This window comes from Tauraco erythrolophus, chromosome Z (assembly GCF_009769465.1).
Source record: "Tauraco erythrolophus isolate bTauEry1 chromosome Z, bTauEry1.pri, whole genome shotgun sequence".
In the NCBI taxonomy this organism is placed as follows: Eukaryota; Metazoa; Chordata; class Aves; order Musophagiformes; family Musophagidae; genus Tauraco; species Tauraco erythrolophus.
In genome coordinates this window covers 83595285-83613303 of record NC_141496.1, presented here as the reverse complement: position 1 = coordinate 83613303, position 18019 = coordinate 83595285, and the positions used below count along the sequence as shown (strand labels likewise).

Below are 18019 nucleotides of genomic sequence, written 5' to 3'. Positions count from 1 at the left end.
ATTATATTCATAAGACATAATCAAAAACTATGTAATATCTGTTATGGCTTCTCTGTTAAAGGATTTATTTTCATTAATGTTTTATTTCCCGTACAGATCATGTTTCAGCAGCGGACCTCTTTTTAAGCTTGCAAATAGGGACAATATTGGACAACGTGCATTTTTGTCTTGATACTGATTCAAAATAGCTCATAAGTATTTCTGAGGAATTTTATGACTGGAATTAAATGCATTTGGTTTTGTGCTGCACAAAATATTTATCATTCACCTCTCTCTTTCACCATAGATTAGCTAATATTTTGTTAGTGCCTCATGAAATACTGAATTGGCATTGGTCCTCTGACAACAGGAACTCCATGCTATAATCAAACTTGCACCTGCTTCTATAATTAGCTCTAACACTTACTATTCACTTAGCTGCAGTAAATACGTTTCTGTAGCTCCAGGGATTTCTAGAAGTATAAAGGGATTTTCTGAGTCTCATGGTAAACTGAAGCTCATCTATCCAGAAGACACAAAACATTAGTGAACTGCTCCCTACATAAAGAAATAAAAATAGCCAATGTTGTACTAGAAACAGGCAGAATACCTCTGTATGTGAAGTCATGTCAAGATGACATCATTTTAGGAGCCAGAAGTCCTATTCAAATTAAATTATCTCAAGTTTTGTCACTCATTTTAATGGAGGCAGGAATTCATCTTAGGGATGCAGGTTGGGAAATGCTTCCAGAAGCTTTTTCAATTTGTCAGACTGCCTTCCAGGCATAAGCCCTGACTCCGCTATGGTTTTGTGCCAAAGTAATTTATAGGAGGAAAATCTGGACCTTCTAGGAAGCCTCTAGGAAAAAAGCTTCGAAAACACTGGTTACACAAATCCTCCTCCAAATCAGAGTAGAGCAAAACAGACCTGTATGATGATGAAGTTGTGACAAAAGTAGTAAATCACTAAGGAATTTATAGCTCAGTGCACATGCAGTGGGTAGTACTAAGGGGACAAGAAAAAGAAGTGGGAATGCATAGGCTTTTTATTGTCCTATGCATGTCTATAATACTAATCAGAGAAGTGTATATAATAACAGGAATGGCTTTTAAGAGAAAAGGACACAGCTTTACTTTAAACAATTTAATAATATTACTTCAGTGGAAAGCTCAGTACCTATAATGAAGAAAGGTCTTGTAAAAATAATAATAAAACAAACAAACAAACAAACAAAACTGATCTTAGGAGGAGTGGAACTGGGTGATGTCTTCCAGTGAGACCAAGAAGCAGGATGAGCAGTCCTCTGTATTTCAAAAGAGCATGAACCCTGCTGCAAAATTATGTTGTTGTAACTCCAAAGAAATAAGAGACAACACTAAGTAGCAAAAACTTAATGAGCAGATGAACCACCTATGGTGTTGCAATATGTAGGCAAATTTAGCTGTCTGGAGGTTTAAAGCTTATTTGGCTTTTTGAAATTGATTTGATTCTCCAAAGTAGCTTTACATCTGCTGCCGTTTCTGGATTTTCTTTTTCCTTTAAAGAAAATCTGTGTATTAAACATTTCCAAATATCTCCTTAGCAAACTGTGCTGCTTTGGTTGTTTCCGTGTGTTTAAATGAACACCAATGACTGCATGTGTTGAAAATAAACATCCGGGTTAAAACAATAAAGCACATTCTTTATGTTTTAACATAAAGAGGAGTATCAAAAGGAATGAGTATCATATTCCGAAGCTTCAGAATCACTTCAGTCAAGTTGAGACCTGTTTGGAGTGGCATGGCCCTGGCTTGGCTCCTACTGCCACACAGAAATGGGAATGATGTAATAAATGAGTAATAATAAATCATGTTTTTCTCATTGTCTACATTCAGCGTGTGATAAGAACAATCAGAAAAAAAATGAGGCAATTAGACATTCCATTTTCTCTTGTAGTACCTGACCCTAACTGTTCCCATTATTAATGGGGGATTGTTGTGGTTAGGAAAAGTTGTCCAAGACAGCTTGGGTGTTATTATTTCAGTGAGTAGCTTACCTGCCAAAATTAGGAGTGAAATTTCTGTTCAGAACAGACAGAACTAATTTGCAATTAGTCAGTGACTGCAAAACTGATTTGCTGCTATGGAACAACAGAATAGTTTTATGTCAGATAAAATGAAGTTCTTTATGTGCTTTTCCCTCAAACCTTCACAAAAACAAAGTACAGATAGAGAACAACCTAAACAGCAGCATTCTATTTGAAGGTGGACTTTTTCTGGCCTCCTCCACTTTATGTGTTTTCTTCTCCGTGTAAATATAAGCTTGTTGACTTTCAGCAAAAGAATTTGCATCTGGGAGATTTGTTACAGACTTCTGTATTCAGATGTGGAACCACAATTGCTTATTGTGTTTCCAGTTAAAAACTCCTGATTTTGTGTTTCAGTTTTACTCTAGACTGGGTTGCTTCTAGGCTGTTGTTGCTCGGGAAGAAATACCGCATAAAGCACAATGGATGACATGGTGCAACTCATAGTTATTCATGAGAAATTATAAAGGGTTTGGGCTTGTTTCTGTTTCAAAGAGAAGAAACTTCAAGGCATGTTTGTATTTGTTGTAATTTGTCCCATTATAGAACTGCCTAAAGGTACATAACTCAGATCTTGATTTGCATCTGAGTTTCCTCAAAGGGGAAAGGTGCATGTGTGACATTTCTAATGTGGTCCAATTCTATACTACAATAAATTATTTATCCCTGGAGCTGTTACAAGGTTTTCAAGAGAATCAAAGTGATTTGGGATACACAAAGAGGAACATGAGATTCCTAGACCTAGAAATTTACCTTCTGATAATTATGCATGAAATAGTATGGATAACAAAGTAGCAGAGGCAAGAAGAGAATAGTGAGTCCCAAGATGATGGTGATTTAAGAAAAAATGTATATTTTAATTGATTACTAGAGGAGTTTTTTGAAGGATGTTTTAATTAAAAATTTAAAGAAGGTTTGTCAGGTAAAGGTTCTTCCTAACATAAGATCAGCGAGAACACCAGTCAGAGCAAAAGTACTGAAAGGAGTGATCTTAAGATCTGTGCAGAGCCAATCTGTTTTATTGCGTTTATTTAACAGGTAGCACAGTCAGGTTCTAGTTCAGGACTGGGACTACTATACACTCCTCCAAAGATTAAGTAAAGCAAAAAGCATTTTAGTCAATATTAAGAAATGGAAGTAGAAATCTAAAGTAACATAGTTAAATATAGCTTGGAGTCAAGACTTTCTAATTCACCAGTTTCCTTTTTTAGCAGTAGTTGTCATGCTAATTCCATGTCATACATCATTTTATTGCCATAAAAAGAATTTGGAAACATAACCTGTTCAAAAATGTTTTTTATTTTTATAAGATTGCCATTCTTAAAAATCAGTTGTTCACATGGTTGCTTTTCTCTTGTTTTTTCTTCTTTCCATTCTTTCTTCTTTTTTTCCCCCTGTAAAAAAGACAAAAGTTCACTTCTATATTTTTGTTTTTGTAAAAAGAAAAATCACCAAGAAGTTCTTTTTGTATAAGGAAAGTACTCCTTCAGAGAAGCCTTTTATCTCAGGTCCATATCATGCTATATTCTTCACATCCAGTGAAGTTATAATGTATTCAAAATAGAACACCAGGGAAACTAGACACACAAATTAATCAGTTGTGTATTATTTGGAAGATTCCCAACGAAACTGCCTCTTATAAACCCACGGTGAAACTGCTTGTTGAGTTAGTGATACCAAAAGGCTTCCTTTTGGACTACAATCTAAAGGCAAGTTCACATTTTTAATCCTTTTTGACATAAGGGTGGGGTGCTGCACAACAGCAGTGAAGTAGAAATCCTGAGCCACTGGTCTCACCTGCCTAAGCTGGCTCGCAGTAGCCTGCAAACAGTTTATACTGTATTTGCTTTTGCAACTGGGACGTGCTACTTGCTTCTCCCAGCTCCTGCTGCTGTACTGTTCGTATTAATATTTGAATATACCACAAGTTATGTACCTAGAGTTATTCCAAGAGAACAGCATGTTTGACCTACAGTTCAAAACAACCTGCCTGTCTCATTACCCGAGACAAATTTCAGCATTATAGTATTGTCAATGTTTTTACTTTTAATTGGCAGAGAAGGGAGACTGCAATATGTTTCTACTAAGCAATCCTCTGAAACAGGGCAAACTTTGCTCTAATGTAATAATTGTTTCATCTGGAAGCATTTAATAACCCTGTTTATGTGAAATTAGGGCTGAAATTGCATAAAACACCCCTTACATCTTCACCAGTTTCACCACTACTGGAAATGTAGCAAGAGTATCATATTTCACATTCTTTCGGCTGAAGCAAGGAAATGTGGACATTTATAAAATCATTTAATGAAATCTTTCTAATCTTCTGAGTATTTGTGCTTTCAGGCACATAACACTTGTCTGGTTTCTTTTCAGTTACAGTTAAGTCTTCTACAACTTTGAGTTTCATCTAATAAGATTTGATCTCTTGACAAAACAGGCAATGATCGCCACAGGAAGCTGAGAAGAAACCTGATCCCTATCTCCCATTTTACTTTCTGTGGGTATCTTGTTGCCTAGTGAAGCTCTTGCATTTTTACAGATTAAATATTTATGTACACAGTGTGGGAGGCTGTCAGAATATAGCAGACGCTCTCACCTTTGTGGAAACACTGGCCCTGAGAAACAGACCGATCACAATGGATGAAGGTAATTTTTTAGGATATAATGTTTATTTAGTAAAAAAATAATTGCTCATGTATGTTACATTATGGCATACAGTCATTGAGAGTAGAAAGGTGGATCCAGGCCACTATCATATTAAACAACTAAATGAAAAGTGTGACAAGGATAATTATTTGCAAGGCAAATAATTTTACCAGGAGATTCTGTCTCAAAGAAGATAACATAATGCCACAACAAAAGGATAAAAATGTATATTGCCAAATTTTGTGATTTTCTTACTAGATTTTCCACAGAGATAAAATGTATCCCAACTGTGACATCTTAAAATCGTCACTAAATTGCACCTTAAATATCTTAAAACATCTTAATTTTTTTTTGTTATATAGAATATTTCTTACAAGCTACTGTTGTGAGTGTTCAAACTTCTTTTTTTTTTTTTTGATACACACCCTGACGTGGCAGTTTTTAGGGATTAGCAGGTAAACAAGGTTGAGCCTCAAAAATTGAAGTATTCAGCATCTGCAGTCATTTTTAGTTTGAGACTTTTGTTGCATATGCACCTAGGGGTTTGTGAAGTGAAAGCAGAAGGCCAGATTCTATGGGTGCTTTTCAAGGGTGTGTAATTAAAGAATAAATGAACAGTTATGCAAATCCTGTAATAAAAGCAGGACGGTTTGCCTTGCCCCACCTTAGGGAGCAGCCTGCTGAAAAACTGTGTGACAAAAAGACACGGAAGATTTGTGGTTTTTTCTATAGAAGTTGCAGATCCTGTCCATAAATCATGAAGGAACAGTCTGCTCTTACCTAATATCAGTGCAGATATATGAATCGTTCCCACACATATTGGCAAAAGTATTTTTTTCTCAGATATCAAATATAATTCTCAAGCATTATACATAAAATTTAAATGCATTACTAAAGATTAAAATTAAAGGAAGATTGCCATGACTGATTGAGAGATGAATAGCACGCCATTAATGGGGCGTTGTGATGTGTTTGTGTTCTTCGGTAGCTGACTCAGGAATGAGCAAAGGTTGAGAATACCATGGAATACTAAAAATAGCAATAACATAGACAAAAGACAGCAAGAAAAGGTTTTGCTGTCTGTGATAAAAAGCTGTAATATTGTTGACATCAAAATTTTATTCCAAATCAGCAACTTATTAATTGATAACTTCTGCATATACTCTTCTTTATGCCAATGTACTGTACTAGGATAATTCAGGATTTTTCATGTTAAAAGAAGTCAACTGGCTGACTGTGTAACCTTCTCTCACACCAGAAGTTAGGAATGAGTTAAACACCGTTGATTGTTAACTCTGTTAGGCAATGCCATTGGGCAAGGCCGGTGCTTAAGGCAGTGTAACCTGAGAATGATAGAGAAAAAAATGTGGTTTGACCAGAATGAATACGAAAAAAATGTTTGCATAATCCATTTTCATCTGGAAAAAAAATCTGAGTTGTAGCTTGTGAAATATAAACAAACCTCTACCTGTAAAATACTGTCAGAGTTCATTATTCAGTTACTTTCAGGGAATGAGATGGAGGTATAAAAGATATCCTTCCCAGAGGATGAATCTTTACAGTAACAATACAAAGGCTGGAGTGGTATAACAGAGATCATTGCTATAAATGCATGCTTAAATATCACAGAACCAGCTGATACCAGTGTGACATAGTGCTCAATGAGAAAGAAGGATCAGATTACTAAAACCATCCAGCCTGCAGGTAAATACAAGAGGAAGCTACTATTCCATCCACAAAGTAAAGATGCCTCAAGAGGCCTATTTCCAACCACCCAGTTACACTGAATATTGCAACTACGTTCTGCTACTTGGCTGCTTGTATGAGTAATCATCATCAGCAATAAAAACAACAATTTCCACTTCTTTGCAAGCAATAAAAAGAAACCATGTGGTCTTGATTATGAGCATCCATTTTTTCAGGGCACTGGAAGAACAGTTATTATTTATCTATATCAAGTTTCATACCTCATTTTCCACGTAATAAAGGGGGAAACACTCTGTACATCTGCCCAAGTCAAAGAAGCAGTCTTCTCTGTCACTATGGTTCTTCTATGGAACCATACTTTAAAGACACTCCCACCAATCCTGAAAGTCACCTCTCTTATTGCGCTTCCTTGTCTTGCATCCGAGCAAAAAGAGCAGGACAGGTTCCAACCAATCCATTGATGCATTTATAAGAAAGCTTAGTGTATGCAATATTATGGATTATATTGAATAGCAGAAAGTCTGTGCATCAATAGAACAGTTCCATAACAAGGAGTAATAAAGAACCTTACCTTCAGACAGAGCCTCTATACAAAGTTCTTAAAAGAACATTTGTTTTATATATGATACATATTCTCCTGTCATTGCAGACAACTTTTTTTGTGAGGCACTGCTACATCCCTAAAAACGAGAGGGTAAAATCAGAGGTGTTACTCACAACACAGGAGCAGGGCCTAGCTCTAAGATAATTTGCCCCAACCACTCCTTACAAATCACAGATTTCAAGAAATTCCTGCCCTTGTGAAGCTTGAGAAATTGCTGTGGATGCTAAAAGTCACTCCACTATTTTGCCATTTTGATGAAAATAGTGGTGTTCTACATCTTGACATACAATGGGTCATACAGTAAGACATGCAATGACTATTAAATACTATTAACAAGAAACAGATGCAAAGATATTATTGCTTTTTCATCTTCCTTTTCTGCCATAGCCTTGAAATGTGTTTATTGCATAAAGAAATTAATCTGTGTGGGGTTTATCATACTTATATAATGAGATGCATGAATATTTAACTGTGTGCAGTGTTGATTTAAATACTGCATTTGCAGAGGCAGGGAAAGGTATCATACAAACCTGGCTAATTTCTCCACCCCTTTACAACATCCTTTCTTTAATGTCTGGAGCACCTCTCGGTAGAATACACTATGCCAGCAGTTCCCAGCCATGTAACATGCTTGCAAAACTTGCAATTTGAATGTATTACGTGTCTGAAGATTTACAGAGACCCTCAGAGCCCCATTATCAGAGCTGATCTGGATTGGCTCTAAGAGTAACCCAAAGTCAAGAAAAGTTCACTTCGAATTTGAGAAAAGTTCACTTTGATTTTTTGAGCTGTTTAGCTGTTTCCCTGTACCTTGTTCGACACTTAAGATACAACGTTGATATCGCAGTTATCATTACAGTACCAAGATTCATGAGAATTTGCTGTGCAGGGAGTCTCTGAAGGAGCAACCCTATACATCTGTGAGATGACTCTTAATCTCTAATATCCTAAGAATTTCTATAGTGATTTTTTTCATCTGAAAGGAATTTAATTAATGCTGTAGCTGGCAATTCACTATGTAAAACATTCCACACTATAGACTGAATGCTGAGACATTATATTAAAACAGGCCCAAAGATATAATAACTGTATGTGAGACTACAACAAAATTTTTCTTGACCATATGTCGATCAAGAGCACACTCTATCAGAATAAAATGACTGACTTTATTCTGTCCTACGGATATTTTCTTTAAACAATCTACTTTAAATACTAGAGAGTATGAGTTTCTCCTTTTGCTATAACATATGATAGACAGGAGAGCCTCATGATCTTTCCTAAATTGCCTTACATGCATATTAACTGAATATGCTTTTTGGTTTGTGGGGTTTTTTGTTTTGTTTTGTTTTTTCTTTAACAAAAAACTCCACTAACCACTAAAATAATCATCACTTTTTCAGAACGATGATTTTTTTTCTGTTTGTTTGTTTTGGTTTGGTTTGGGTTTTTTTTTCATTTTTACTTAGAGCAACGTTCCTATTCTGAAGAAAGTATTCCCCTGACATCACAATCCTGGTTCTGGAAGAAGAATTGTGTTTCTCCCGCTACTAAAAGCCGAAGCAAAACAGGTAACGTTAGCCCCTTTTATTTGCAAACATTTACACACATCAAATGTTAGAAAACTATTAAAAGGCGTATGACATCACTATAATGGAGGTGTGGTGTTTTATCAATTATCCACTAAATTTTTTAAGAAACAGGTTACAATCTATTGAAGCGGAGCCTGAGAGAAAGATGCCAAGCTGTCCCATTTGGCTGATAGTCTGAATGATTCCTTTCCACAGCTAAACTGTATTGCCCGTTTGCTCTAATTGCAGGTATAGCACATACGAAGCTGGAAGCACTATCTTAGACCAGATCAGAAGCCTTTGATAGGCCACAAAAAAAGGACTGAAGCTTTGGGTTCTCTTATCCCTTAGACTGGAGGTAGTGTGACTGAGCCAACAGCACATATCTGACTTTTGGAACATTACTGATACCAATCCAGCTTTTTTGTAAAGCTAATGTATTCTGTTGTAGTTTAAGGCCAGGAGTCCAAGCAAATTCTCAATCATTATGTCTTTATATCTCAATGTGTGGGTGAAAAGGAAAGAGAAAAGAGCATTTGAAAGAGTAGGCTCTAGCTGTGTCCTACCAATAGCCAGTTTCAGACCTGACCTCAGAATGACACTGACTGGCACATTGACATGGTGATAGACCAGGAATCTTTAAGATTGGAAGACCAATGGAGTAACTTGTCTTTTCAGCCAGGGCTTTAGCATGTACTACAGTAGTCCCTGTCCCAATTATTTTCATGTGCCAGCTAAACCTTTGTGTATTATCGTCAGACAATTGTGTTTTAGCAGTCACTGTGATGCTTGAGTGGAAAGTGATGACACTGTATGAAACAGTATCTGTTTCAGTGACTAAATGCTCTACTTGCCACAACTAGCCAACCTAGGTGGGTCCCTAGGCAGTTTTGGGACAGAACATGAATATACCTGCCACCTGTGTGAACATCAGGAATAACATTGCAGCAGCCTTAAAACCATAAATAATACACCTGTTAAACACGTGGCTCCACCACCCTCCAATGTAATTGCTCATCACCCCTTGACCGAGGCCCGTCCTGTCCCGAATTAACAATCCCGATATCGCAATCCCGGATGAGCAAGAGGCCCAAAAAGAGAGGGAGAGAGACAGAGAGACAGACAGAGAGCATTCCAAGAGTCCAAGAGTGAGAGCCCCTTCTTTCCAGTTAACCCTCATTTTCATACTGGACATGACGCTGCATGATATGGAATACTAATTGGTCAATTTGGCCCTCAATTCTAAGTCTAAGTACAAATCGTAAGGAGAGTCGTGGACCCTCTGTCCCAGCTTGCTCCCTCCTATCCTGTTGTGCTCCTGCACACTGGCAAGAACACGGGAAGCTGAAAAGTCCGTGAGACCTCAGTGCCAACTACAAACATCAGTGCACTGTCAGCGTTCTTCTCAGAGCAAGTCTCAGACCAAAACTAAAACACGGAGCTCTTCCAGCTGCTAAAAAGAAGAGCTGACTCTGTCCTAGCTGAAACCAGGACACACACCCTGTTAACAAGCCACACTGTTTCAGAACTAGGACACAGAAATTTTCATGAGGCTTTGCCGTTTTGTAACTCCATGAAACTGAACTTAATCACATACAAGTAAAGAAACAATCCTTGCACTGCTTTTCTTTTTCTCTTCCACAGATGAGGAGACACGAGGGTTTTTTAGGTCTCAGACTGATATTGCATTCAGTAGACATAACTGATTTGAAATACAATCCTCTGCCTTGTAGTTAGCATATTTCAAAACTCAAGAAATAATTGCCTATAAACTTTGCAGGATTCAACAAGGTCAGCTGCATAATAATCTCAGAGATGAGATGCCAGGAAAGAACTACGTTAATTCAGCTCCTACTGAAGTCGATGAGAACTGAAGTTACTCGGGGTATCGGCTGCTAACTTTTAATTCTTTAGAATATTTAAGTAAAACTTCCCAGTGATCCAAAATCAGGGGCCAAAGAAAGATACTTGGCTATTACTCTACTTGTAGGGTTTTTTTCTGTCATTTAAATACAATCACATCAAACCGTTGGAACAGTGATTCTTGGTCTTCTGATTACTTCTGATATCTGATCCAGAATGAAATAAGAAAACCTATGAAGTTAGAACTGACTCTTCTTCTAAAATTTTAACCAGAAAATGTCCAAGGAGAGTGTCAGTTTACCAAAATCAGAACCTTCTGTAGGGATATCGGGACACTAAACACATAACAGAGTTCAGAGTGGGCCTAGAACAGAAATTGTTATCAGCACCAAAGAGATATCTACTCCAAAATGTGGATTACTCAAAAAGTTATGGCAAGCACTTATGTTCTTGTTCCACTGGAGATTAGGAAGTTGAATATCAGGTTATGCTTCAGTGGATTAGCACACACATAAGAAAGCTCAACCCCATGGCACCCCTTTCTGCTTTGCTTCTTGTGCTAAAACTTTCCATGCTGTGCCGTTTTCTCATGAGCCAATCTCCTTACTATGATGCAGCATAGGTCTGTTGATGAAATTTTCTGAAGCAAGTTGCAATAATGAAATAAATACATAGGCCTGAGGTAGGTTCTCATGACTACTGCTCAGATGCCTGTATTACAGGGCAACCATGCTGCATGAGGTTTGACTTGCCAGTGCTTTTTGTGTACTGCTTGTGATCGTTAAAAAGACAAAAATTGTAACTACATGAGGACTCCCTGTGTGCATGTTGCCTCAAATTACAAGTACTCCTACCTCAAGAAAACTGCAGACCTCCCTAGCTTTATATGCATTATCTAACCCCAAAGCCTCTATGCTTTTAAATCAAAGCTTGTTTCGATGATCAAGTCGGCATGAAGCATTTCTGGGCATGAAATTTCACATTCCATTTCACAACGTCTGATTCTGTGAAATGTCCATTGCTATTGAGATTCTGAGCATAGCAGCATTTTGAGAGGATTACTCTGATATGCCTGTAATTATATGAGAACTGGTCTTTTCGTCCTACCCCTTTTCAATTCAGTAAACTCACAAATAAACTTGGAGTTAAGTGTAAAGGCTGGATTACCATCCACCTCTGTTTTTTTTGATCTCTGTAAATATACTGCACAATTCAGTAGGCAATGGAAATATCTTACCTGCAGAGAAAGAGAATTTTTATTTTTATTTTATAAGCTCATTTTTTTCTGGCAAGAAAGGAAAGAATTTTCTGAAAATTAAAATAGATGATATAAAGATGCACTTATAAATATTTAAGTTCGTGATCACAATGATTTTATCAAAGATAACAATGTATACAGAGATGATGCTAATGCGGACAAATAAAATTATATTATTATATCATATTTATTATTGTATGTGGACTTTGTGATGAACTTACACTAAATTCTTAGGTTTTGTATTTATTGTACAAGGAAAAACTTTTAAATTTTTGAAATAATTACTCTTAACAGATATCAAACTTTTCTGGTCAAAAGTTATACCTTTCACAGAGCACTTTCTGTTTTCCCTCAGACCATAGCTGCAAGCAATTAGATACAGTCAGAGCAAATAACTTTGAATTTATATTACACTGCCTTAGGACAGTGTTTGGATTGAAAACATTACCAATACAGTCAAAAAAGGTTTCCATCTTCAATCTTTTTCCCTTCTTGTCTCACAAAAGGAAGTGGTTGCTGGAAGAGACACAACACATGAAGGTCTCCTCTTCAGAATATTAGTCAATGTTATCTTGAAGATTTTGATCTTATAATGAAAAAAATTGATTTTAAATATACAGGATTCATTTGGATATATGCATTATTCAGGTTGTACTTATGGTACAATGAAAGGACGGCAATTTTTCTTTTGTGTTGCTTTGGAACATCTTAGAAGTTCTTCAGAATACACAATTTTGAGGTTTAAATCTGTGTACTTTCTCTAGTAGCTGAGTACTGCTGGATTGTTGCTCCTGGCAAAAAAAAAAAAAAAAAAAAGCTGATAGTAACATGAAATGAAAATTTTCTAGCAAAACTGTACTGATGCCTGTAATTCTGTATTAAAAATACCGTTCCTTTACTCTAACGAGAGTAATCAGGCACAACTTGCTTGTCATAAATTGTCTTTTCCTTTTGGTAGACTATTACTGTATACAACAGCAGCATTTATATCTTTCAACTAAGTTACTACTAAGGATGCAAAACATAAGAAATATTTCATGAAAAGAAAATAACTGCCAGACCAGTTGCCTTTGCTCTGAAATCCTCTGAAACATTCTCGTTATGTAACGACACACAACATGGCACATCTGCTTTATATTTTCTCTGATCTGTTTTCAGGAGGGATTTGTTATGAGGAAAGAGGAAATTTAGAGTGCAGTGCTATGACATTTTTTATGTTTTACTTTGATTTGATCATTTAAAAATGCAGACTCTAACATGCAGATACTTTTACAGCATGAGGAATATGTGTCCTTCAAATGCAATATAATAATAATATTTTAATAATGATATAATAGAATTATGTTTTTTCATACTGGCATGCTTTGATATCTTTATTTTTTTAGGGAAAATATTATCTTTAAACAAAACATAAAAGCTATGAGACTTTGGAGTTACATCCCCTAAAAGAAGTGGTCCTCTTCTATCTCGTTTGCCTGTTTTAAGCAGTATTATGAAGATACTTCTCTTTCCATTCATCTTTCAGAATTGCTGCTGGCCACTTCTGTAAAAAGAATATAAAGCTCTGTCACAAAGCAGTATATGCTGGAGCCAGGCATAAAATAGAAGCCACTATAGCAAAAAAGTAGCTAAATAGTGAAACGTGGGATGTGATTAAGCTACAAGACAGACCTCAGAATTTATGCTGGAAAACCCCTAGATGTTAGAAGAGTAAATTTTACTGGAGTCAGTATGAAACAGCACAAAAGTAATGTGATAGGGGATCAGCTGTTTTCAGCTACAACTGCATCTGAAGTGCATTGTTAATTCTTAAGCATAAAATATTAGCAGGGAGTGGCCTGGCTATGAACCATGCATGCTATAAACCAGGAGACTGACTGCTCGTATTTTAACATGTGTTTTTTAATTTAAAAAAAAAAAAATATCCCTCTGTGCTTCCCAGGCATCTGTTTTAAAGTACCAATTAAGATTTCATCTCAACCAAGCAGATATATTTGTCAGGACAACCTACCATGTAGGTCCTCTAACCACCCCCGTGAAGATGTAGCCATAGACAGCTGTTGTTCACTTTCCTTCCTGCAATCACTGTTTACACACTGACGATCTGCATGGAGGATGATTGATCGTGTTTTCCACACAGACTGCACAATGCACATATTTACACTTCAGTGTCAGGATTATGAATGTGAGAACATTTTGTGTTTCTCATCAAATGTTTAGCAGTTGTATCTGCACACAGGACAACAATCAGCTAACACCTGAGACAACGTGTGACAAGAGTGCTGTGTGCTAAATTTCCATAGATGGAAGGGATGAAGAAAGTTCCTGTGTTGACAGAGGAACTAAAACTTTAAACTAAAATTAAAACTTTTATGTAAAAATGATACCCTTCTAAAATTTCCAAAATAGTCTTGGACTTGGCAACAGTCTGATCAGGTAGTTAAACTTGAAAAGAAACACCATATTGAGATCCATTTTTGGGAGTGAAGGTGATATGAAAATGAATGGTAGATCATTGAATTGTTTGCATTGGAAGGGACCTTTGAAGATCATCTATTCCAATCTCCCTGCCATGGGAAGTTCTACTAAACTTTTTTAATACAGGACAAATCTATTCAGGTTGTATCGCAAGGAATCTGTTTGCCTCCATTTCTCAAAATATAAGTCTTTCCTTTTGCATCTTAAATAATGCTAGGCAGAAATAGAAAATATCTCAGGGAAGGAAGGGGTGGTAAAATGTAGTTTTGTAAATGATCCAATCCCTCACTTCAAACCCCAAAGCTGGTTATGTTATGTCTAAAATACTATAAAGAAATGACTGTGGGTAAAATTAAACTCTGAACTACTTCTGATATTGTATTATTGATTACTGTCTGCACGCTCACTATACAAATGAAGCATGTATTTTCTCACTGCTCATTAGAAGCATCCTCTATCAAAAGTCCTGTTCTGCAAAATAAAGTATAGATATTTCTTTCTGGAAGTCTTTCACGGAATCCTCTCCTTACAGAGGAAAGAAAGGGGTAAAGCCCACTGTCAGAAAAACTGTGGTTTCGTATTTTTCATATTTATTTTACACGGTGAAGGTCTTTCCAAGTACTTATCTAATGAAGACCTTCAGTCTGAAAGAGTTGTACTAAATACCTTCTGGAATTGTGAAGATATTTTTATTTTATTTCGACTGAGTTCTGATCTTGAGATGAAGTTTTCTGGGAATTACTTCTATTAGATTGCCAACCAATCAGCATGGCCATAAAGGAAGAGGGATTTTCAAATGGGTAGAATCCTGGTTGCATGAATGAATTATCAAAGTTTATTAGGTTTAGTCCTTTCCTTCTAAATCACTATTCTTTGAGGTACAGTACTGAAACAGATAATAGATTAAGGTACTTTATAATGTAATCTTTTTTATTAAAAGGCGGTGTGAAAAATCCTTGTTTCTAACCTGACCACAGTAGAATCAAACATGTGACAGCTTTCTCTTTATGGATATCAGCTTCTTACTATACTCCAAATGCTATACTCAGAAGCTGCTTTCATCTTTAATCTTAGCTTAAAACATGTATGTAAATGTTTCTCTAGAGCTTCCTTCACTCTTCCAACAGTGCTTCTTTGTTTGAGTGAGAATGCTTCACAGTCTGTATCTCATAGTCAGTACCATCAAACAATACTGTAATTGCATGTGGCCTTTATCAAACTTTCCTACTCAGATAGCACTAAAATTTATGTAAGTTTGTTTTCTGGACAGAGGTTTTGTGCTTCAGCTTTCTTATTTCATAGTTTCAGTGCTTATCCCATTTAACTTCCATGGAAATTCATTTTATTCTTCCTGCTTCAAGAAGTTTTTGCTCAGCTCCCAACCTAATATCACCTACATTTCAGGCTACTAGGAGGCTCTACTGGTTTTGGTTGGGATAGAGTTAATTTTCTTCATAGCAGCCTGGATGGTGCTATGAATTTGTGACCAAAACTCTGTTGATAACACACAATGTTTTAGTTGTTGCTGAGCAGCACTTGCCCAGTGTCAAGGCCTGCCCTGCTTCTCACACTGCCTTACCAACAAGTAGGCTGGAGGGTCACAAGCACATGGGAAGGGACACAGCTGGGGCAGCTGACCAAGGGGATATCTCATGCCATATGACGCTGTGCACAACAATAAAAGCTTGGAGAGAGGAGGAGGAAGCGAGGGTTTTTGGAGTCATGTCATTTGTCTTTCCAAGTAAACATTACACGTGATGAAGTCCTGCTTTCCTGGAAGTAACTAAACATCTGCCTGCCAATGGGAAGTAGTGAATTAATTCCTTATTTTGTTTTGCTTGCACATAGAGCTTTGCTTTACCTATTAAATTGTCTTTAACTCAACCCATGAGTTTTTTTGCTGTTACTCTTCTGATTCTCTCACCCATGCCACAGGGGGCTTAGCTGCCAGCTGGAGTTAAACCACAACAGAAGCTGATATCTGTATAGGAACATATTCTTGTGCTGTTTGTTTTGCTAGTGCTACTGGGCAAATTGATTGGGGAAACATAAAAAAAGTTCCCAACTGTGGTGATGGTAGGAGGGAAAGATTTTTGAAACCAGCCTGATCTTTTTTATCATGCAAGTATTGTTATTACATATATTAAGCTGAACCACACAATTATCCTGAGTTTTTGGTGCCCAAAAATCACCAGAAAAAAAGAAAAAATCTCTAACAGAATACAGCAAAAGCTGTTTCTGTTCCACTATTTATGAAAATCCTGTGTGATTATCCAGAATTGCAAAGGAAATTACTGAGAGAAAATACCAGAGGGGCAAGAAATTCACTGCTGAACTTAGTCTGTCTAGAGGAAGTGATAAAATCTTGTAATGAAGCCCCCAGAGACAAAAGTTTTCTCACTAGGAATTTTGGTGAACAGAGATAAGCTGTTTTCATGTCTCAAAAAGTTCTTCGTTTCTACCATTTATATATAATGAAGAAAAAAGTGTATATTACAGGAAAGGAATACAAAGAGAGGAATAACTACTTGTTTATCCTGATAAAACATTAAAAATAAAATTAAAAGTCTGTTGACATTGGACCCTGCTGTGCAGGCTCCAGGTGAATTTGAGTTTAAGGTACACCTTCTGTATAAAATGGAGCGCTGTGGTCATCACAGTGTACACTGAGGGATGAGGGTGAAATGGCAATCTGAGAAGCTCTCTGCGGGATGGAGCAGTCAGTGGCATTTTTAGCAACTGCTCTCGGGTACCATACTTCAGTGTTCTCTAGTCAGCCGCAGTAGATTCCACTCTGAAAAAGAAAGCACTCGGGCTAGAAAGAAGGTAATTAAATTCCTTATGATTTTTTTCCCATGGGGAAGGAACTCACAAATACTTTAAAGAGTGCATTGTGAAAGAATGGAGTATTGAGCTTTGCCATGAATGTAGGAACCATTACAGCTATGAAGAAGGTCAGGTGAGGATCCTTTATCCTTAGAAAACACAGTCCTTGCTTAAGCTGCATTTCTACATCTGCCATACGAAAATGTTTTGTCAGCTTCATTAGTTATATACAACTTCAACCAGTTCACGTTACTTTTAGCAATTACTTTGCCAACATCATAATTCTTGATGAGCCTTGTTACTTCTAGAATTCTAATTTTAAGTCCTTCTCAGTGTGCATAAGGCAAATTTTTAAAGGCTCTAGGCTTTTTAGTGTAATGACAGAAAGTGAGCAAGTACCAACAGTGAGATCCGTAGCTAGATAGCTAGAAACTCTGTAATGACATGAATTCAGCTGCTAAACTTACAGCCACTTGGATTTTAATTTCTGTGCATGTGCTGTGATTGCTTCCTGAAAAGCCTGTGTTTTGTATTTCAGGCTCAGAATAAAGTATTTATTTTCTTCCTCATAACGGAGTTGTGTTTGGCTGTTCCATACACCAGGAAGAGCTGGAAAAGCAGTATCTTTCTCTAGGGAAGTTATGAGGCTGGCAAGGAGAAAAAGAAAAAGGAAGATTTTCCACTAATAGATCTTTTATTAACAACAATTCTTTGCTTGTTTTTCCAGAAGCATGGGTGCGAACAATTACCCGTTCAGGCTCTCCAGTCTCTGAAGATTCAGTAAGAATTGATCCTGAAACTAAACCACAGACCACCGTTCACTCATCTGTTCTTCTACCAGGCAGCATTATTGATTATTCAGAGGAGATACAAGAACAACCTTCACGTGTGATTAAAAGTGTTATGATTGAAGACACACCTGAGGAGGGTAAGCAGTACTTCATGCCTCAGGTGTTCGCAATGAGAGTGTACTTTGTTGTTTTCCACAAAAGCGCAGACTGGTACCCCATTACCATATTTTGCC

General features: G+C 36.8%; 1 protein-coding gene across 1 annotated transcript in view; it reads left to right on the top strand.

Annotated features, from left to right (window-relative positions):
* LOC147526481 (uncharacterized) overlaps window positions 1-18019 on the top strand; it is a 179947-nt gene that overhangs the window by 145648 nt on the left and 16280 nt on the right. Inside the window, exons 2-5 of the mRNA XM_086629916.1 lie at window positions 3084-3142; window positions 4606-4691; window positions 8469-8570; window positions 17723-17923. Coding sequence (XP_086486042.1) covers window positions 3084-3142; window positions 4606-4691; window positions 8469-8570; window positions 17723-17923 — 448 coding nt within the window. The remainder of the gene's footprint in view (window positions 1-3083; window positions 3143-4605; window positions 4692-8468; window positions 8571-17722; window positions 17924-18019) is intronic.